Below are 22,129 nucleotides of genomic sequence, written 5' to 3'. Positions count from 1 at the left end.
AATATGTGTATATTTGTATATATTGCTCCTGGCTATCGCCGTCTATTAAATCTTAATTATTTTCTACTTATCGTCTGTTGGAGCAGTTTCAGATTCCAGGAAGATAATCTTGTCCACTGGTCGAACCAACACCGATAAGCTTGTCTTCACTTTCACAGAACGCACGAGACCATCCCGACGGTTGGTGTAGACGTCGAGAATGCGTCCCATTGGCCAGCTGCAGCGTGGAGTTTTCTCACCGAGGATTAAGACAATATCACCAACTTCTAGATTCCGTCGTTTCTTAAGCCATTTCTGCCGTTCTTGCAATGATGGTAAATACTCTCCAATCCATCGCCTCCAAAATACATTGGCCAGATACTGTACTTGTCGCCATCGCCTCGTGCTGCAGCAGTCGTCTTTTGAGAAATTTCCAGGTGGTAAATTTGTTCCGCTTCGGAGCAATAGGAGATGGTTGGGGGTTAGGGGTTGCAGATCGTTGGGGTCATCTGACAACTTTGTCAATGGCCGTCCATTGACAATAGCTTCGACCTCGCACATCAATGTGTTGAGGCCTTCGTCATCGAGTAACTGTTCCTTGGTAATAGCTCTCATTACCTTTCGAACTGTTCTTATACATCGCTCCCACACCCCGCCGTGGTGTGAGCCTGCAGGTGGATTAAATGTCCATTTAATACTACGTTGCACGAGGAAGTCATGGATTTGATTTTGGTTCCATTTTTCGATTTCTTGCCGAAGTTCTTTTTCGCCTTTTACGAATTACCTCCGTTGTCCGACCGCATTTCCTCAGGTTGGCCCCGTCTTGCGATGAATCTTCGTAAAGCATTTATGAAGGATTCCGTATCCAAAGAATTTGCTACTTCTACATGGATTGCTCGAGTTGTTAAACAGGTGAAGATGATACCATATCGTTTCGCACTCGTTCTTCCGCGGCGTACAGAGAACGGGCCGAAGCAATCTACGCCAGTAAAGGAAAATGGGGGTTTTCCGTAGGTTACGCGATCTGCCGGAAGGCCTGCCATCTTTTGTTCGACGACAGGAGACTGTCTTTTTCTGCAGCTAACACACGCATTCAATATCTTTCGAACTGTAGTCCGTGCCTTGATTATCCAAAACCGCTCTCTTATTAAAGATAACGTGTATTCTATGCCAGAGTGACCAGAGACGTGGTAATATTTGGTGATTAGGGTGACTACGTGGTGGGTTTTAGGAAGGATAATTGGGTGACGAGCGTCATCGCTGATCTGTGCTCGTTGGATACGACCTCCGACTCGAATGAGGCCGTCGACTAGGATAGGGTCGAGTTTTGCAATACTGCTAGCATTGCTAACCGAGTTGTTGTATCTTTTACTTTGAAGATGTCGAAACTCTTCCTCAAAGCAGCCCTGCTGTACGAGTTTCAAAACTTCACGTCGGCATTGACCAATTCTGTCAAACTGATTGGTGGGATATTTGCTGATGGTAGGGATTCTGCTCGATCTTTCTGTTGAAATTGGGCACGCGAACGCAGGTTTCTTATATAGCGTAGTATAAGAGCGAATACTCTTCTTAATCTGCTCCATGATGAAAATCTTTCGATTAGTTGATCCGTGAACTTTTTCTTAGAAACGTGCGCTATGCTGGCAGCGCAAACAGACGAACCGTGCTTTACTTCGGGGTCGTCGTCTAGGACCGCCGTGGTTGATCCCAGATCTCCAGGTCTCTTTGGCCATTCTCCGGGTGGCTTAGTAAGGAAATCGGGACCCTTGATCCATCGCAAGAGAGTCTGCCGGCACGCCTCTTGATGCGTCATCAGCAGGATTTGAACGAGTGTCCACGTAATTCCATTGCTTGGGGGTCGATGCATCATGTATTGTCGCTATTCGATTTGCGACAAACGTCTGAAATCGCTTGGTCGTGTTTTCAATGTAGCGCAAAACGCAAGTGCTGTCAGTCCAAAAGAAAGATTGATCGGTAGGCAAGCTCAATTCATTTCTTGAAATCTTGTCGAGCTTCGTAGACACTACAGCCGCTGATAACTCCATTCGGGGTATCGTTACTGGCTTCATAGGCGCAAGTCGGGATTTTCCCATCACGAACGAACATTTGACATTTCCCGATATGTCTTCGATTCTAATATAGGACACAGCTCCGTAACCTTGCTGCGAGGCATCGGAGAAGTGGTGAAGTTGTGTTGATTTGATCTCATTCATTGTAGCTGGTTTGAAGCAGCGTTCGACAGCTAAATTTTCAAGTTGAGGTAGATCATGTAGCCATGCTTGCCAGTGTTTAAGATTTTCATCAGGAATCTTCTCGTCCCAGTCGAGCTTTAATCGACAAAGTTCTTGTAAGATCAATTTTGCCGAGAGAATATAAGGAGCAACGAATCCGAGGGGGTAGTAAATAGAACTGACGATCGAAAGTATTCCTCTTCTCGTTGCCGGTCGTTCCTTAATCACGATTGCGAAGCCGAACGTGTCTGAAGACACGTTCCACCTGACGCCTAGCGCTCTTTCTATTGGAATCTTGTCGAAATCCAAATCTTTGACTTGAGCTGCTCTTTCTGCTTCCGGCAAGGATTCAATAACCTTTCGAGAATTGGACAACCACTTCGTGAGATTAAATCCTCCTAGTGATAGTAATTCGCGTAATTCCTTCGAAAGTTTGATTGCTTCTTCTTCGTCGCGAACTGATTTCAAACAATCGTCGACATAAAAATTGCGTTTGACGGTCTCGATGGTTTTGTCGTGGAAGTGCGATGCATTGTCCATCGCCGTTTTCTTCAGTGCGTAATTCGCACAACTTGGGCTAGAAGTACCGCCGAACAAATGGACGTTCATTTGATACTCTTCGGGAGGGTTCTCGAGATTGCCGTTCGGCCACCACAGAAATCGTAGAGCATCTCTGTCGCTTGGTCGAACGCGGACTTGATGAAACATTGCTTCGATGTCGGACATGAACGCAATGGGTTCTTCGCGGAACCGTGTTAACACCCCGACGAGTGAGTTGGTTAGGTCCGGCCCCTGTAAGAGCCGGTCGTTAAGGGAGGTGTTGCCGTATTTCGCAGAACAGTCGAAAACAACTCTGACTTTATCTGGTTTTTGTGGATGGAAGACAGGATGATGTGGGAGGTACCAGCGCGTACCTAACGATCCTTCTTCTTTGTTGATTGCTTCGCTCGCGTAGTCTTTCTCGAATAGTTTATCCATGAAATCTCGGTATTTCCGAAGAAGTTCGGGATTGTTGTTTAGTCGTTTTTTCAGCAATTGTAAGCGATGTTCGGCTTGGGTTTTATTGTTAGGTAGGTCTGGTGGGTAGTTTTTCCACGGGAGCGCGATCTCGTAATGGTCATTTTCCATCTTAACCGATTCTTCCATGATGCCGAGAGCCTTTCGATCGTTCTGAGACATTGTTGGGTTAGTATCATATTTGTAATCATTAAATTCGTAGTTGCAGTGGTTTTCGAATTTTTCGTCCAAGGTTAGATTAGCTTGAGCTAGGTTCGCCGTCGAAGTCTTCGTTCCGTTTCTGCCTAATGGACCATTCAGGACCCATCCAAGGGCCGTTCGGGTTGCGAATGGACCACCGTTCTGACTTTGTCGCATTTCACGAGGTTGGAGAGCTTCCGGGACATCGCTACCAATAAGCAGTCCAATGTCTGCGTCGATTGAATTTATTCTGATTCCAGTTAGATAGGGCCAGCGATTTACATCTTCTTGCCTTCCAATGGCGTCTTTCGGAATTGGCAAGTTCGGCCTTGAATACACCGTTGGGAGGTTGATTTCAGAGTTGCCCGCGAGGTCCGAGATCTCCAGGCTAACCATTGTACATTGTTCCGGAACATTTTCGGCTTGCATCGTCGTCAATGACAGCTTCGTCTTTGTACCGTGGGTCTCGAGTTCTTCAAGCAATTTTTCGGTGCAGAAGGTGGTATTCGAGCCTGAATCGAGGAACGCGTAAGTTTTTACCGTCTTCGAGCTTCCTTTAGCTTTCACTTCGATAGGTACGATTGCGAGGCCTGTGATTGGAGAACTACCACCGGGCTTAGACTTGACGTAACCATTGTTGGCGTTGTTACCTTGTGTTTCGGAATGATTATCTTCAGAGCGACGATCCTCCGGAATTTTCTCTTCCTGTTTGGAGTCGTTTTTCTTGTTGTTCAGGGGCTGTTGCAATTTCGGGTGAAGAAAGGTTGAATGCTTGCCGACACATCCATCAACTTTACAAAAACTTTCTTTCTCGCACGAGCGGACGTAGTGACCAGTTGACAAGCAGTTAATACAAAGTTTCTTTTCCCGGACGAACTTCTGTCTCTCTTCTAGAGATTGTTTTTTAAACTTATCACAGCGAGACAGCCAATGGTTGGAGCCACACTGTGGACATTTGGGTGATTGTGAGGTTGATTGGGTTGCGAAACCTGTAGCCTTTCCATATTGTGATTTCCTCTGGTTCTGCTTGAGCGGCTTGGGTTTCTCTATGGCGATCTTTCCGAAGACTGGATGATTTGCAGCCCTTGCTTTGGCAGTTACAAATTTGTTAATGTCCTTTATTGTGACATCGCGCTCTTCTATTTCAACGATCCGATCTACTGTCTCGCCATTTGACTCTCATCGCGTAGGGTAGGCGTTCGACTATCTTTTTCAGATTTTCCGAGTTATTTAGCTTATGCAGGTATCCAATCTTCTCCAGCGTGTTTGTGCAACTGGTTATTTGTATCGAGAATTGCTGAAGGGCGTTCGCGTCTTCGCTCTTGATTGGTGGACCGTCGACCAGCCGTTGAAGGTGGGCGGCGGCGACCCGGTACTCCTTTCCATAACGTTCTTTGAGGAGTTTTCTAGCTTCTGCGTATCCTTCGTCCTCTTTCATCGAAAGACAGCTTTTCATGAGTTCCTGTACAGAACCGCTAGTGTGTTGAACAAGGTAGTAGAGTCGTGCACTTGGGCTTGTGGTTTTCGACTCGATCAGATGCTCGAAGGAGCGGATGAAATCGCAATAGTCGACAGGGTTTCCGCTGAAGACTGGCATACTTGGTTGGGGCAGAGTCAAAGCTAAGACACCCTGTTGCTGTTGGCGGATAAGTTGTTGGAGGGCGTTACTTTGTTGGTCTTGTATTTCAACAATTCGTTGGAACAATTCGTCACGTGGAGTAGATGTTGAGTTGCTGGCGAAGTCCTGCCTCGAATTGATCTTGGGAGTATTTTCCATACTTTGATGTTGGTTGTCCCCTGTGGGTTCGGTTGCGAAGGGATTCTTTGACCTTCCGGTACGAGCGTCTAATAGCAGGAAGGGTCGATTGCTTAAGCTCTTGGGCCTCGGCTTGCTCGTACACGTCTCTTTCAGCTTCGCAGCGGCTATTTCTCCGCTCAGCTGTAACTCTTTCTTTCGTTGTTGCAGAGTGAGCTCCTCCATTTCGAGCTGATGGACACGACGTAAGGTTTTAGCCTGCGATTCTAAGGCAGCCTTCTTCGCAGCGGCCTTCGCTTTCGAACTGCTAAAACTTGTTGCCGAACCACATAGCGAGTTTGAACGAGACGATACGCGGGAACCTACTTGACTGATCGAATCTTCTGGCCGAATATGACCGCTGTGGGAGTCCGAAATGTGATGATCCTTAAAAGACTTTTCAATGTTCAGTTGCACTTGTTTAACCAGTGCGTCGATGTCATGCTCGAGCTCTGTAACGGATAGCTCGACGGCGTAGCGATATTCTTCGGAGTCATGCAACTCGTTTTCGTCACAAATTTGAGAATGATATGCCTTGTGCGCCGTGTGAAATTCATTTAAAACATCAGGCAATTCGGTCAAAAGATCCTTGATAGCCGGCAGATTATCAGAATTGTCTATCAATTCCCTAATTTTATTTAATTTTCTGGTTACGTTTGCCTTTGTCAAACTGCGCGCTTTCTTCAATTGTTGAAGTTGTTCATGTTTGGATGCCATAGGTATTTAACGTTAATCGCTCTTAATTTAATCGTGTCCGTTCTAAGGATGCGTTAATTGATCCGTAGAGATAAATTTAACAACCGCAATGACAGCGACGAAATCCGAAACGGTTTGACGTGGGGTAAATTCCTCAAATTCCTTTAACAATGCATCAAATTCGAACTAATGTAGCTTCACTGGGACAGAAATTCAATGTCAACGAGTTCCCAATAAATCTACAGGGGTAGACGCGGTGCGTAGAATGAAACGAACTCGACGTAGGAATTTTGATAATTTATTAACAGGATATATACAGGTTTGGGTCGAATAAGTCGATTGAGAATATTGCGTCGGTTCGAACTAAAATATGATAAGCAGACAAACTATAGTAACCTATCACATGAAATTAATACGAGTATACTTGATAATTGACATAAATGAGATATACTTATTAAACTAAGAATTAGCATGCAATACAATATAACAACTAAACCGATTTTAGCAGCGCTTATCGAAACACTTAGCGCGACAATTGCTAACTGAAACAACGTATTATCTATTTACTTACTTTGGTTTGCAGACGCACCAACTTTAACTATCATGCGCGTAGATATAGCTTTGATTGAGGTAGAATAAAGATAGAATTTTTTGTCTCGCAATGCGAATAGAATTTTAACATAAACCTTTGCTTTCTTGCAAGCGTCCACATTCGAGACTCAGCGTAGAATGAGTAACCTAAGCTAGGTAGGCTGTTTTTGTGTAGCATGAACCGGATTTCAAAACATAGAATTGATAGAAACGCGGTGTGTTTGTGACGGACATAGCGTGGCTAGGCAAGGCAACCGCATTGCGCATTTGCTAACCAAATTTACGCATTTGATGTAAATCTTTGCGCTGAAACGGAAAATAACAACTTGTTTTTGCCAGAAAAATAGCAACTTGAACGACCTTCCGTTTCGAAACCAACACGGCGTGCTGCGTGCTATGTGTCTGCCGTACTCGCAATGGACATTGTATGTCAAATTTTATAATATTCAATAATTTACAACGAGCATAGTATACTATGCACGAGCATAGTATGGTAAATCAGTCTAAATAAGTTTAAATAATAAAAGTAATTATGTTAATTATGCATGCGATCACATTTTCAAACCGCGAGTATACTCCCAAAAATGCGGAATTCTGTTTGGAATGGAAAAATAGAAATTCAGATGAAAAACATATCAGCCAATCAGCATCGACCTTCCGAGAGGTGCTACATTAGGGACTTTAAGCCGCGACGGTTTTTTGGACGGCTACGGCGACCGGAAATAGGACAGTCATATTTTGCGAGCGGTTGCCTCCCCCTGGCAGCCGTAGTACGCGCGTCTAGTACGGCACTTCATGTGTTTTGAAGTACTCCGTCTAGTACGGCACTTCATGTGTTTAGAAGTACTCGCGACTACGAACGATTTAAATATTTAAAGGTTATTTGTAAACAACTTGCATTTTTAGCTTGAAGTACATTTTAGAACTTTGGACAAAACCAGTGCTTTATTAGTGTTCAATTTACTTTATTTTTATTATCATAGGTCAGCAATGGAATGGACAGAGAATCATGATGTTCTTCTGTTGAGAGAAGTTCTTGTTCTGCAACCATTTAAACACAGAAAAGGCTCTGTTGAGAAAGGAAAATGTTGGACTGACATTGCTGGTAATTTAAACAGCTGTTCAGAGTTGATGTTTAAGGTTTCTCAGAGGTCAGTGAGAGAAAGGTTTAATTTGTTGGAAACAAAGTTTAGAAAACAAATTTGTGAAGAGGAAACAGCCAGTGGGATCTCTGTTGAAGTGACAGAACTTGATGTTTTACTGGAGAAAATAAAATGAGAAAACAAAGGTGGCAGAAGAAGAAACTGCTGGGAAAGGAAAGAAAGCTGAGTTAGACAAATGGAAGGCAGAAGAAATGAGGAAATTGGCCATGGAAAGGATGGGAGAGTCAAACAAAAGGAAGAATGAAGAGAGTGTTGGGCAAAGTAAAAAAAAGCGCAGAAGTGGAAGCGAGACAGTTGAGTATCTGAGAGAAAAGGCTGCGATTGAAAGAGAACTGCGAGAGAAAGAGATTGATCTAAAAAAGGCAGAAGTTGATGCTCAGACAGAAATGATGAAAAGCATGCAGCAACAGCAAGTCCAGGCACAAAACCTGCAAAATATGTTATTGCAACAACAACAACAACAAAATCAAGCCATGTTGACACTGTTGCAACAGTTAGTAAAGAAGGAATAAAAGGTTCAATTAGAGCATGTTCCTGGTATAACTAATTATTTTTTTTAATCAGTAGCACAATATATAAAATTGATGATATAGAAAGTACTGAAATTAATTACAACTTTGCATCTATCAATGGTTATTAATTAGTTATACCAGGTACATTTGTTGCATGAATGGGAATGTTATATTGATCTTAATTTACAAGAGAGGTTTGCTATATTTACAATTTTAGCATTTATAATGCATTGTTGTTGTTTGCCTTTTAATGTTACAGCTATAGTTTTTGAAATTAAATTTGAGCAGTTCAAGAAATTAAATTGTCAGTGTTATTTTGCATCTATGCAAAGTAATCCTGGATGTGCGGTGGATTCAGACCAAAATACTCTGATGTAAGGTTTCCATGAAGACAAGTTAGAGCATTCCTTAATAAAGCAGACACTATATATATTTTTCCAACACTAGTTAATTGAATTTTTAAATTTTTTTTAAAATCCACAAACTTGAAATAGTTTGCAATGTCACCAAACAACCACTCCACAGAAACCCTAACTTCACTCATGCTCTTGTTATAAGCAGCCATTTGTTGAGTCATGCCAACACCATTTCGAAATGGAGCTTGAAGTTGAACCCGCAGGGGGTATGTGGGGTCTCCATATACACACATGGGAAGACCAGCTGGTGAAAGTGCATTCTCTACGAGAACAGGAACAGGCAACAAACCTGAGTCTGCTAGCATCCCAGAATCATGCCTCCTTCCTTCTGCAATAACAAATTTTAAAGTAGTTTAATTATAGCTTTAACTGGTTTTCAAACTATAAGATGCATTAATTAATTAAAACAGAACCTACCAACTGGGCCATACAAATGTGCAATGATACCATTAGGAATTGCAATAGCTTGATATTTCAAGCTGTGCACACGCTTGTGACCATTGTACATTACTCTCTGATTTGTTCCGGGTTTACAAATGGGACGAACAGTACCGTCTATAAAGCCAAAGCAGTTCGCCAAAGGGGCTCCCAATTGATGCACGCAGTCAGCATAGGTTTGAAGTGCTGTTGGATTCAATAGGTCATCATTCCATTGGTACGGTGGCCCATAGGGGACATGCAATATCAAATATTCATTGCTGCAATGTTTTGTTTAAGACTGTGACTTTATATACGTTGCTGCAATTTTATATATATCGTTGCTGCAATTTTATATAGATCGTTACTGCAATTTTATATATATCATTGCTGCAATTTTATATACCGCTGCTGCAATTTTATATTTTGTTGCTGCAATTTTATTATTATTATTATTATTATTATTATTATTAAAGTCTTTACATATAAAATCTAGCCACAACAGACGTGTGACCTTACAATTTAAACTAACATATACTAACATATACAGGAATGGAATAGAATTATTAATGTACAATATCTATTATGGCTAAAGTTATTAAAAGTCAATCCTTTAAGTTTTACTATTAAGATTATTAAAATTTAAGATTATTAAAGTTAGCTAAAATTGTTAAAAAGACATCTATTTAAAAAAGACCTTTTAAATCTTTCTGTTTCGACTTTGGGTAAAATAAAATCATGTTCTCGTTCCCTTAAACGCTTTTTCCTTTTAGGTGGAAGTAGTTTGTATAAAGGGTGGTCCAGGTTACTACATATTTTACCAAATAGGATTTTGTCCTTTTCCTCGATCACATCCATTATTCGAACACATTTTGTTGTGTATCCATATTTATATGCTCTCCGTAAAAATTGATCAACCCGTTCTCGATATTTCTTCTCAAGGGCGGAACCCCATATTTCAATTCCAAAAGAAAACAGCGACATAATAAGGGCATCGAAGAGAGTTTTTAACTGTTTTTTTGAGTAACCGTATGATCTGCACATCCTCAAAATGTACATTCGACTACTAGCTCTAGTTAGCAAATTGTCAAATTGAATGTCCCAACACGACGGATCATTCTGCAATGTTATTCCCAACAGTTTCAGCCAAGATTTATGCTTAATACCCTCTATTTGGTTTGGCGGAGGATTTTTTTATTTACGACTTATAACCATTTCCCAAGTTTTACCTAAATTTAATGACATTTTGTTTCTTTCTGTCCATTCTTTAATATTGTCTACTTCAGCTATTGCGGAGTCATAATTCTTTCTCAATGGAACGCTGAGAGTCATGTCGTCTGCAAATTTGACTAGAATGTTGTTATGTGGATCTTTGACTGCCAAATCGTTCATCATCAGGGAGAATAAAAAGGGGCCAATAACTGTGCCTTGTGGTACTCCTTTATTAGTACCTACATAGTTTGTTTCGATCCCATTTAGTATTACTCTCTGTCTTCTATCTGTCAAAAAATTGACAATCCAGTTTATTACGTATGGGTTAATGGTTGTTTCTTGTAACTTTTTGCTGATAATACCATGAGAAACAGAATCAAAGGCCTTCTTTAGATCAAATGAAATAACTCTGACATGGTCGACGTCGTTATCCAGCCAGTTTAGCCATTTATGATGGCACATTATTAGAGCATCAGTTGCACTTGTTCCTTCTTTACATGCGAATTGGTCACATTTTATTATTTGCTTTAATTCTGATGAGATCTCTTTCTTAAGAACTATTCTTTCGAATAGTCTCATTATTACATTTGTGAGGGATATAGGCCTTAATTGAGTACATTCCGTAAGAGGACTTTCCTTAGGTACTGGGTTGAGGTTGGCGGTTTTCCATTAGAGGGGAACACATTATGACATGTTGAATATCTTTGTTATAACTGGGGCTAAGTATTTTGCAAAGTCTTTCCATAGCCAATATGGTAGGGCATCTGGCCCTGCCGATGTTTTCTTTTGTTTTTGCAAAAACCTTTCCACCGTGAATATGTCAACATGTGGTACTCTAGTAGAATTTGGTATAGGGGCGATTTCCGGAGATGTGTAGTTGTCATCTGTATTCATCGCCTTGAAATAGCTATTTATGACATCTGGATCTATATCTATACATGTCCGGTTCGCTTTCCTTCCAGTAATTTTATTTACTGTGTCCCACCATTTCTTCGACCCGGATACATATTTTCCATTTGTCTTCTTAACTGCTCTAATCATGTTTTCTCTGATGAGCTTATTTATTTTCCTTTGTAAGTCCTCGTTTATTCCTTTCTTTGCGCTTTTATTACGCATATTGCATAAATGTTTTACCAGAGGAGACATATAAGGAGGATCACGTGTAGATAATTTTACTTTGATTAATGGGAAGCTTTTGTTGAAGGCCGAAGTAATAATATGATTTAGAAGTACAACTGATTCGTTCAAATCTCTACACTCTTCAATGCAGTTCCAGTTCTGTGCTTCCAACTCTCTCATCATAGCAGATTTTCGGTGGTCTCTTGCATCTCTAAAGTAAACTGATTTTCTCTCTGGTTTAATTGCTTCTCGCGGAGTTGTTATAATGATCAAATGGTCAGATTTTACCAGACTATCGAGAACTTTAGGATTTTTCCATAAATGTGGACAATTAGTTAGAAAAATGTCAAGTACCTTCTGACCTCTTGTAGGTTTTTTTACCATTTGCTCCATATTATGTTGACTTATGATGTCCTTTATCTTTAGTTGATTTATATCTCCTCCAATTATAATTCGGGCATTTGATTCACACCGGAGGATTTTCTCAATACTCTCTGATATATGATTCAGTAATTCGTTTTCTTCATATGTCGGATCCGGGGGGTGGTACACGGCTGCAACATAGTATTTGCTATTTGTCGTCTCAATGTCGCACCAAATGCATTCCAAATTATTTTGGAAATTTAGAGGCTTACACTTCCAATCTTTCCGATAAATTATAGCAACACCTCCTCCATTTCGGCCATCACAGCGATCTTTTCTGATGATTGAATAATTATTTGGGCATATTAGGTGTGATGGTATCTTGTCGTGCAACCATGTTTCGCACACAAAACAAATATCGATTTCCCAGGTACGAAGCTCAACATCTAACGCAGAAGCAGCTTGAGGTTTAGCAAGAGAACGAGCGTTTATAACCATGCATTTAGGTATGATCTTTTGCGCAGATGGACCATTTCTAATAGGTTTTATAGTAACTAAGTTCGGGTTGGAATATGTATTTCGCAATGACATGTCTCTCCAATTTAATTTCGTATTTCGATAACTTATTCTCACTGGAATCTTGTAATAACTGGGAACGTGTTTTTGTGAATTGTTATTTATCTCGACATAATCAGTTTTACTAGGCGTAAATGGTTCCTCCAATCTAGGTCCGTGGATTTTGGTCGATGTTTGTGGACATACCCCTGCTGTAAATGGTCGGGCGGGACTGTAACTATGCCTCCCCAAAAAGGGGTCACATTTGGTTGATTGAATTTGCTTCTTTGATTAATGCGGTATTTCTTTAACTGGTTCACAAAGGAATGAGAATTACTGTTAATTGCTTGGTGGCTACTTCTGTTGGGCGCATCTTCCATACAAGGGTTTTGTGCATCAATTGGGGTTAGTGGATTAAATTTCCTTTGCTGATGAATTTGATAATCTCTTAATTGATTCGCGAAGGTATGGGAATTAATGAGGGTTTCTGTAGTGGCTGTAGGGGCTGGTGGATTGAATTTGCTTTGCTGATGAACTTGATAATCTCTTAATTGGCTCGTAAAAGAGTGGGGGCTAATGAGGGTTGCTGTAGTGGTTCTGCCATCTGGTATATTATCTGTGCAGGGATTGAATGCATCAATGGGGACTTGTGGTTTTGATTTACTTGTCTGTTTCTTGTAATAGTCCCTTTGTTGATTTTTGTCTAATTCAAAACGTTCGCAGCTAGCATTTTCACACTCTGGCTTGTTACTTGATTGATCGAGTTTTCAATTTCAGAATTCACTTTAATAGTATCTTTTTGGGACTTTTCACCTGGTAATTTTGTTGGACTACATTCTCTAACGAGTGGAGGGTTCTTTTGCCTGTGCACCGGTTTAAGTGTTGGGATGTTACTATCACTTCTTTGCTTGTGTCTTGTGTCTGTCTCAGGATGTTTTTTGTTGGATAATTTGCTCTCCAGAGTGGCTATCCGTGATGTTAAATTCAAATTTTCCCTTCTTAATTTGCATATATCTTGTTGACATGTGTTGATCACTCGATTTTGATCACTAACCATTTCCAACAAATCTGCTATTTTCCATTCGGTTTTCCTTATAAATAAAGTAAGTTGTAATTCCGTTTCCAGTCGGGCTGAGGCGTCGTTATGTGGTCGAAGCGGAGTAGATGTTGCACTTACTTGAGCAAAGTTTGGAGTGACAGTACTTATAGTATTATGAAAGGAATTATCAATAAAGTCCTCAAGGTCTTTGACTGTCAATTTATTTGCAGTCATGGGCTCAATATCTGTTATTGAAGACGATCCCTTGCTCAAGTTTGTTTCTTCACACGTAGTTGTTACATTTGTAGGGCTGTTTATATCGATCAAACGGTTGTTTGATACTACAGCGTTACAAACTTTAATGAGTGTGTCGGCTAACTCTTAGCTTTTCTTTCCATGTAAAATCACAGTATTTTGCTTGCCCGGGTACCATGTTAGAGTTAAATCTCGGTCAGAGCAGGTCAGTTTTTTTGAATTCCCTCCTGGCGAAGACCAACTGCCGCGTAATTTCATGCCGTATTCGACGAAATCTTGCAGGGATTTAAGGCTTCCAGTCCATCTAAAGCGAATGCCATCATAGCTAAGATGTATGCAATCTTTATGGTTTCTAATTTCTTTAGGATTTTCTATTGTTGACAGCATATTTTGATATTTTGGCTCTCTTTGATATTTTGGCTCACTGTCCGCCATCTTGAACAATATACCGTTGCTGCAATTTTATATATATCATTGCTACAATTTTATATACCGCTGCTGCAATTTTATATATATCATTGCTGCAATTTTATGTTTCGTTGCTGCAATTTTATATATATCATTGCTGCAATTTTATATACCGACCGCTGCTGCAATTTTATATTTCGTTGCTGCAATTTTATATATAACGACCGCTGCTGCAATTTTATATTTCGTTGCTGCAATTTTATATTTCGTTGCTGCCATTTTATATATTTCGTTGCTGCAACTTTATATTTCCCTGCTGCAATTTTATATACCGACCGCTATGGAATGCCGAAGTGGACAAAAGTCCCTGAGAATTTTTTTATAGACGCGAGAATTTTTTTATAGACGCGAGAATTTTTTTATGGTTGCGAGAATTACTTTGTAAATGTGAGAATTCTTCTACAGAAGCGAGAATGCTTTTATTTATTTATAGTTGCGAGAATTATTTTGTACAAACGAGACTTTTTAGACGCAAAATATTTTTATATTAGGGCGAGAATTTTTTATTATACATTATATATAAATTTACAAACGCAAAAATATACATTATACTGACTGCCAGTTCTACTTATACTTATGGCGGGAAATAATGTGCAGTTGTCACTGTGGCAGTTATACACAACACAAAATGGCGGCTAGAAATTCAGTTTCAGCAACAAGACCCGCACGGACCGCAAATGAAATTTTAACGCAAATATTAAGTCATGTTAGGGAATGATCTGATGCTTTAAGTCCTTCTGCCAGTATCGGATCGGCAAGCCAAGGTACCAGCACTCGAAACACAGGCAATACAATAAACCAAACAGTGGAGGAAGAGGTCAGGAAAGTGTTTGGACGATCTGAACGACCATCCAACACGCTAAATACAGCTGAAGGTATTCAAATCCAAACGCATAGATCAGGAAATAACTTGACAAACGCAGTAAATCATCGGTATAATGCTAGACGATATTTTAGTGGTCAGCAACGCTCCGCAATGACATCCAATAACAGCAAACGCAAGAAGAAAAATGTGCATGGTGGTCCCTTCACACGTGACATAATATTGCTCACTGGCCCCGAAGACAAGGATGTTCCTCGGCAAAGTGTTGTGAAAGTATGTTGAAACAGTTGCTTCAAGGAAAAGGGATAAAGGTTCAAAGAAATCGACTTCGTGATTCCATACATCGAGTGGACGGCCAAGGTGTAGCAAGCAGAAAGAAGGGAAGGCTTCATCGCCGTATATACAATGTTAAAGGGCCCAACCATCTATGGCACGCCGCACATTGATACGAACCATAAACTTGTAAGGTGGAATTTTATTATAGTTGGAGGAATAGACGGGTTCAGTCGATTACCAGTTATGTTGGTTTGTACAAACAACAACAAAGCTGAGACCCTGCTTTCATGTTTTTTGGATGCCGTCACTGAATATGGTTTGCCAAGTAGGGTAAGGACTGACAAAGGCTTAGAGAACGTTCGTATCGCAGACTACATGATTGAGAAAAGAGGAAGTGATCGTGGAAGCATCATAACCGGCCGCAGTACACACAACCAGAGGATTGAGAGGCTGTGGCGGGACGTGTTCCAAGGTGTTCTCAGCTACTATTACAATTTGTTTTATTTTCTTGAAGATCAATCTCTGCTGGACCCACTAAATGATCAACATATTGCTGCTCTGCACCATACTTACATGCAAGATATTAATAATAAACTAAACCTGTGGCAACGAGCTTGGGCTACACACAGAATGCGGACAACCAGGACCAGCCCACTGAGACTATGGATTGCTGGACAAGCACAGAATCCAATTGGAGTGGATCTGTCATCAGATGATTTGCAGGAATATGGTGTGGGTGGTCATGTTGATGATGATGAGAATAATACAGAATATGGTGACAGGCCAATTTTTTCTCCTCCACTTCTAATGCTAAGTGAGAATTGTATAACTGAACTCAATTCTCTAGAATTAAATTCAAACAATTTTAGAATGGAGCAATATGTTTCATCACTACAAATCATTGAAAGGCACACCCAAGTCCCTGATAACAACAATTTTTATTAACAAAAAACAGAAATACACTGTTGTCAATGTGAGAAGTAACTAAGTTGTATTAACTGCAACTGATATAAATGTACATTAAGGAACAGACCATTAGACAAGTGATTTCTCTATTCCATAGTTTTTTCACACTAATATGCCTAAGTTTTCTTGTATTTCCTGTGGGTCATCTTTTGCTTTTGCCCTACCCCTCATCACTTTTCTAATGGTCTGTCTTAATGCAATCATGTTCACATCTATTTAGAACATAGATCTATCAACTTAATGTAAAGTATAAGCTTTAACTGGGTTACATTATGTTCTTATTGTTCTAAACACAGTGTTACTTAATGCAACACAATTTTATCACCAAAAAATGTTTTTCCAAAGTCTAAACATTGCCAAAGTGCTTGCTAAAAAATGCCTCATCATAAAGGCCAAATAAAACATCTTCAGCAGCTTCAGCAATAAAACAGCTTAGATGTGTGGGAAGCATATGGTAATGTCATACAATTGATGCAAGTGTTGGCTGTGGGCAAGAACGATCATCACTTCTGCAAAGCGAATTGATGGAGCTATTTTGAATCCTAGCAAGGGCTCTTCATCACATGATGTTGCAAACTGGAGAATCCAACCTAACGTTACGTCACCTCTTCTCCCGGCTATATATGTAAACAAAAAAGTACACCATTATCTGACAAACCTTGTATTGGTTGTCCAATTGTAGCATGCAGGCCCTGGAATTTTTTATTTATAATTTTTTTATCATTTTATATATAATATTTAGGGTGATTGCTGTAAATTACCAGGGAGCGGGTCATGTTAGCCAGGCATGTTAGCCAGGCAAGTGTCATCGTTTAAAGCTTGCTAAAGACAACGGGATTAACTTTGGATTTACTGTAAATGGGGGTGATGTTAATCTTATGACCTTCTTTTCCTTCTGCTATGCTGTTTAAATGGTTTTAACTTATTTTTCAACATCTATTTTGCAATAGAAATTAAATCGTAATCAAACAATTATAGCACTGGTAATCTACCAAAACTTACCAGCAACCTCTCGCATATATTTGCACAAGAGTGAATAAACAGAAGCTTCATATCTTCTCTTATTTGATCCAGTTGGACTAAATTGTGGCACTAGTAACGTATGGATCTTTCGTAACGTAAGAATGGCCAATGGATTTGGCTCAAAAATCTCTCGTAATGATGGAATTTGCTGACATAGCTAAAAATCATAATAGTAATAAATGTTGAAGTTTCCACCAGTAGTCAGTACTGATGTAACTTGTCTCACAATGTTAAGAAAAACATTTTAGCATTGCATTGCAAGAGATTACGATATGTTATACAAAGAAATATGCTCGCAACTTGCAATAATTATTGCTAAAAACCGCGAGTGCTAATTTTTGGCCCCGAATTGACAGCCAATAGGAAGCCATTTAGTGTATAAACATTGCGAGACCATTTGCAAATTGCAAGAGGGATGTTACACTGTGCAATCCTCTAAAAATACGTTGCAACGTTGCCACAATCGTTGCGAAAAGTAGAACCTGATTCTACTATGTGCAACGCTTCACGCGACGAAACTATTTTTAATGATTTTTTCAATAATGTGAATTGTTGCTCATATCTTAAAATGTAATAAAAGATTATTTATAGTATTCTACCTGGAATATGCCAAGTTTTTCCAGTCCCTTAATCAAATGTTGTACGGCATTAGCCTTCACATCTGACTCAAACATTTCAGTTAATAAGTCATCTGTTAAAAACTGAGGCAGTTTGCCATTTTGTAGTATACTGAGACCTAAAAGAGTATGAATGATAATTCATAATAAAAAGTATAAACATAGATTTCAAGCTTTTCAGTTGCAGTTAATATGTATTTTGGAACAAAATAGTCTAAACAGTTGTTGGCATTTCTCCTAACTAACCAAAAAAATTAAATAACTTTCTTTATTAGAATAGATTCTGAACCTGATAAATATATTCAATGAAAAGTTTAGAGTCTGACTTTTCGCGTTCCCAACCAGAAACACACATGAAATTTTTTAATCTAGCTGACGAAGCCTGTACTCCACGTCCAATAAATCCGATAAATGGGTTATGAGAGAGTGAAAACAAGTCAAGGAGCACCAACACACTAGGGCTATGAGTGAGCTTACCCATTATTGTCCCAACACAGATATATTCATCTGCTAAAAGATGACGCTTTTCCTTGATCTCTAATAACATTAGACGGAAGAATTCTTTCCGTGGACCTCCGTAATCCCGTGCTACCTATAAATTAATAAAAATACATGCAAGGAACTTCTAGCACTAATTAACAACTATTCCACTAATGAACTAATTAACAACTAAAAACCGAGACAAAGTCGAGGTTTTTATTCACGATAATCACCGAGCCTGAGGTGAATAATTGTTTTAGTGTAGTTTCATAGATGATTGCACCCCACACTTTTTCTTCTTCCTTGATTAATTACACTTAATTTAAAAAGGAAAGTTTCTCAACAATCATATAGGTTTTCCATCCCCCCCCCTCTGCCCATCCCCCCCCCAATGTTACTATATGTTAAAAAGGCCTTGAAATAGAACTTGCCAAAGAAAACAAATAATTACCTCCCCATAAAATTGAACCTCTAAAGTGAAAAACAGGTTTTCTAATCCAGCAATTTCTTCCATTCCAGTCTCCAAAATGCTAAGACGATCAACTGAGATGTAATTGGTTTCTCCTTCTGGACACACATCCTCATTTTCAATTTCCAGACTTCTCCCTTGTACGACTTTAGATTGTATCAAACGCACAACCTCTTTAGTACTGGAAATTTGATTTTCTTCACAATGACGTACAATACCATTCACAATGCTGTTGATATCTTCAGCTTCCGGCAATTGATCAGAAATCTCAGTTGCTGCTCCAGGCTCAAGGTCAACCTGGTCAACAACTGTCACATCATCCGTCTCTGTTAAATCTACCTGAGGTGGATTGTTATTAGTTTCAGGAACAGATGTTACAAGTGGTTCACCAGCTGTCTCGTTGATCTGCAGCTCATCGTTGTTGACAACGTTGGTGCTGTTACCACTTGGGTTTTGATCTTGCCTTTGCAATAACACAGTATTTCCATTGTCATGGAGATCTGCATCTCCTGTATCGGAGTCAGTTGAGCTTCCAATTCCAATTTATTCAAACATTGGAAACTCTTTGTTGCATCCCTCGCACATTTGCTTTACATTCACAACAGTTTCAGCTTTAACAGGCTTGGTCGAAAGGCTACGCTGTATCGGTCGAACGTATATCTTTGACTGACCACCAATGTTTGCTTTTAGATGTTTGACAGACCACTGACACTTGATCATTGTCAGCTGTCGGAAATTAGATTGGCATTGAAGAAGTTCAAATCCTCCGCCGTCCTGAAGTTGTGGAAATCCCACAGTCTCCTCACCTGTCGATTTCTCTGCAGACATAAGCTTTTCCGCAACTTCCTCTTCGTTGTCGCTTTGCAAAAATTTGATTTTTTTCAGTCCTAACCCTGCACTGTACAGGACTTGTCTTGCGCTCGCAGTGGGTAGGGTAGTTTGATGGCGGTCTGCCAAGCAAAATATCTTCGCAGTCCATGTTCTCCCAGCTGCTCCCGATGCTTTTCTCTTTCTAGATATCGCTGTTCCTCTAGCGTGGCGAGGATTGAACAATCTCGCACGTTCGGCTGCGACTGAAGCAGCGGATGGGACTCTGGTAGAACGTGACGATGTCGCCTTTGGTGTTGTTGCCGCTGACGTCGACGCCGCGGTTTCTGCTGGATTGGATCCGTTCTTGTCTCTACAGACTGTGCGAAGACGAATACGATCCCCAATCGTTGTCACGCCAAGTCGGGTTAACAGTTAACTCCGCATCTGTCATCGTTAAAACTAGTTCTGGATCGATCCTTTCTTCTTTAAACCGCTCAAGTAAAGTCAGAAGGCCTGCTGCTTCGAGTACTTTATCCATGTTGGCGCATGCATATAAAGCAGTCCTTATATTATTAAAGCAGAAATATTCATATATTCTTTTCAATTCTATATTTTTATAGACGCCATTTTCTCTCAACTGTTTTTCTGAGCCCACTGTCTATGCTGCAGTACGTCGTGTTATTTATGATATTCTAACCACATAACGAAGTAAGCACATAACGAAGTAAGCACATAACGAAGTTACCGCATAACGAAGTTACCGCATAACGAAGTTACCGCATAACGAAGTTACCGCATAACGAAGTAAGCACATAACGAAGTAAGCACATAACGAAGTTACCACATAACTTTACCGCATAACGAAGTAAGCACATAACGAAGTTACCGCATAACGAAGTTACCGCATAACGAAGTTACCACATAACGAAGTTACCGCATCACCCGTTTCGTCTGTTTCCATACGGCTATTAGCCGGTAAAAAACACCCCAAACGGACGGGCTGTCAGCCGTGTAACGTACGTCCGTTTGTACGCTGAGTTCTGCCAATTATAGTTTCTACAGAAATTCTTTACCAAATCTGAAGTTAAACGAAAAATCACGTTTATAATTTTAAAGAATGAAGTAGTAAGATACTGAACTTTAGAAGTACATGGGATTCTGCTGGAAAATGCGAATATTTTTATTTGTTATGAATTTCATTCTGGAATAAACGACGCCATCTTTTACAATTACAAGATTCTAATAATGTTTCTTTGGCCTATGAGTCAGTCAATTGGAAAGAGTTTACTCTTATAACAGTTTTTAACAGTTTTTATTGTGGTATTTTTCTTTAATTTTTCAAAGTAAGGCAATTTTGTTAGGCATCTGGCTTGATGATATAACTAGTATGGGGTACATATTTATTTTGGTTTCTTTATATCAATGGTTTATATGAATTATGCAACTTTGCAATGATTTATAGGTAAGGACTGCAGAAACTATAGGTCAAATTATGTCAAATATGTACCATCTAAGTGATATTTGCTGATATGTGTAAAAAAAGTTGCCTAATTCAAGCCTTCTCTTCCTGTAGTCATTCATCATCATGATGGTCTCACAGAAATGGAGAAGGTTGCTCAGCCTACAAGGTTTTTACAAGAAGGTAATGATGATGAGATACATGATATTATGATGAGATCATTATATTTTCTGAAATAGAGGATGAAGGATTAGATGAGAGGATCAGTGAAGTTGATAGCACAACTCCTTATCAAAAAGCCCAGAGAAAACAAAAAGGCTTAGGATGATATGAGAACAGAAATGTTCACTATAGAACTGATCATGGAAGTAGAGATACTTGTAGCATACTTCGTCATGCAAGAACCATGCATATGCAAAATAAAAGGTATGGTACTTGCATGTATACATATGTTCTTGACATATTGTGTCAAAAATGTTGAGAAGTATTTTAATGATTTTATTTTTATCCATAGGCATTCTTAGTGATTGTAGTGTGGACTGCGCAATCTTCCTCAGATTGTTCACCTATTGCAGTTTGAAGATACAAGCAGAGAGGAATTTTCAAATAATGTCATATTTCTTTAATCCTATCCTTTCTGTTATGCAAAATATATGTAATAAATAAACCATTGGGTGTGTAGTGGTGGTATATTGTTGTCGATATTGTTCTTGAAAAAACCTTTAATGCAACCATAACAAAACACCATTAATATTATAACTATAACATTTAAAACACGGCATGTAGCTCTATCACATATACCTATGCTGTATGGTACATGGTGTATAAATGCTAATAATACATAGTTTGCACCATAAAATCATATTTACGGCTGGCAGTCGTATAACTTACGTCCGCTGTATGGTATATGGTGGTTGAATGGTGATATTAGAGAGTTTGCACCATGAAATCATATTCACGGCTGGCAGCCATACAACGTACGTCCGCTGTATGGTATATGGAGTATGAATGGTGATATTAGAGAGTTTGCAGCTTGAAAAAAAATTCACGGCTGGCAGCCATATAACGTACGTCCGCTGTATGGTATATGGTGTATGAATGGTGATATTAGAGAGTTTGCACCATGAAATCATATTCACGGCTGGCAGCCATATAACGTACGTCCGCTGTATGGTATATGAATGGTGATATTAGAGAG

General features: G+C 39.6%; 2 protein-coding genes, 1 long non-coding RNA gene and 1 pseudogene across 3 annotated transcripts; 2 read left to right on the top strand and 2 right to left on the bottom strand.

Moving 5' to 3' along the window:
* Nucleotides 1-1,724: 1,724 nt before the first annotated feature.
* Nucleotides 1,725-5,388, bottom strand: LOC114538415. Its single transcript, XM_028559592.1, has 2 exons — nucleotides 4,569-5,388; nucleotides 1,725-4,495 (listed from the first exon to the last, which is right to left on the bottom strand). The coding sequence occupies exons 1-2, from the start codon at nucleotides 5,386-5,388 to the stop codon at nucleotides 1,725-1,727; spliced, it is 3,591 nt and encodes a 1,196-aa protein (XP_028415393.1).
* A 1,914-nt stretch (nucleotides 5,389-7,302) lies between these two features.
* Nucleotides 7,303-8,185, top strand: LOC114538411 (annotated as a pseudogene).
* Nucleotides 8,186-16,194: 8,009 nt separating this feature from the next.
* LOC114538414 lies at nucleotides 16,195-19,490 on the bottom strand. Its single transcript, XM_028559591.1, has 6 exons — nucleotides 19,366-19,490; nucleotides 18,645-19,191; nucleotides 18,191-18,305; nucleotides 17,696-17,832; nucleotides 17,076-17,253; nucleotides 16,195-16,690 (listed from the first exon to the last, which is right to left on the bottom strand). The coding sequence occupies exons 1-6, from the start codon at nucleotides 19,488-19,490 to the stop codon at nucleotides 16,506-16,508; spliced, it is 1,287 nt and encodes a 428-aa protein (XP_028415392.1). The 3' UTR covers nucleotides 16,195-16,505.
* An 821-nt stretch (nucleotides 19,491-20,311) lies between these two features.
* On the top strand, nucleotides 20,312-21,756 carry LOC114538413. The gene is made up of 3 exons (XR_003688732.1): nucleotides 20,312-20,934; nucleotides 21,046-21,357; nucleotides 21,446-21,756. It is a non-coding gene; the product is annotated as an uncharacterized LOC114538413 (long non-coding RNA).
* The last annotated feature ends 373 nt before the right edge of the window (nucleotides 21,757-22,129 follow it).

This window comes from Dendronephthya gigantea, unplaced genomic scaffold, assembly GCF_004324835.1.
Source record: "Dendronephthya gigantea isolate DGI-Jeju-01 unplaced genomic scaffold, DenGig_1.0 000183F, whole genome shotgun sequence".
NCBI lineage: Eukaryota > Metazoa > Cnidaria > Anthozoa > Malacalcyonacea > Nephtheidae > Dendronephthya > Dendronephthya gigantea.
Note: the sequence above shows the minus strand (reverse complement) of the source record. Positions and strands in the feature narration are given on the sequence as shown.

What these genes read in the sequence shown, in the direction of transcription:
- LOC114538415 (XM_028559592.1), bottom strand. Translation starts at nt 5,388, where the DNA reads ATGGAGGAGCTCACTCTGCAACAACGAAAGAAAGAGTTACAGCTGAGC. An exon ending in GAGAGTCAAATGGCGAGACA is followed by an intron (nt 4,496 to 4,568) that starts GTAGATCGGATC and finishes TAACTGCCAAAG; the next exon opens with CAAGGGCTGCAAATCATCCA.
- LOC114538414 (XM_028559591.1), bottom strand. Translation starts at nt 19,490, where the DNA reads ATGTCTGCAGAGAAATCGACAGGTGAGGAGACTGTGGGATTTCCACAA. An exon ending in ACAATGATCAAGTGTCAGTG is followed by an intron (nt 19,192 to 19,365) that starts GTCTGTCAAACA and finishes TGGAATTGGAAG; the next exon opens with CTCAACTGACTCCGATACAG. An exon ending in ATATATGCGAGAGGTTGCTG is followed by an intron (nt 16,691 to 17,075) that starts GTAAGTTTTGGT and finishes TTACATATATAG; the next exon opens with CCGGGAGAAGAGGTGACGTA.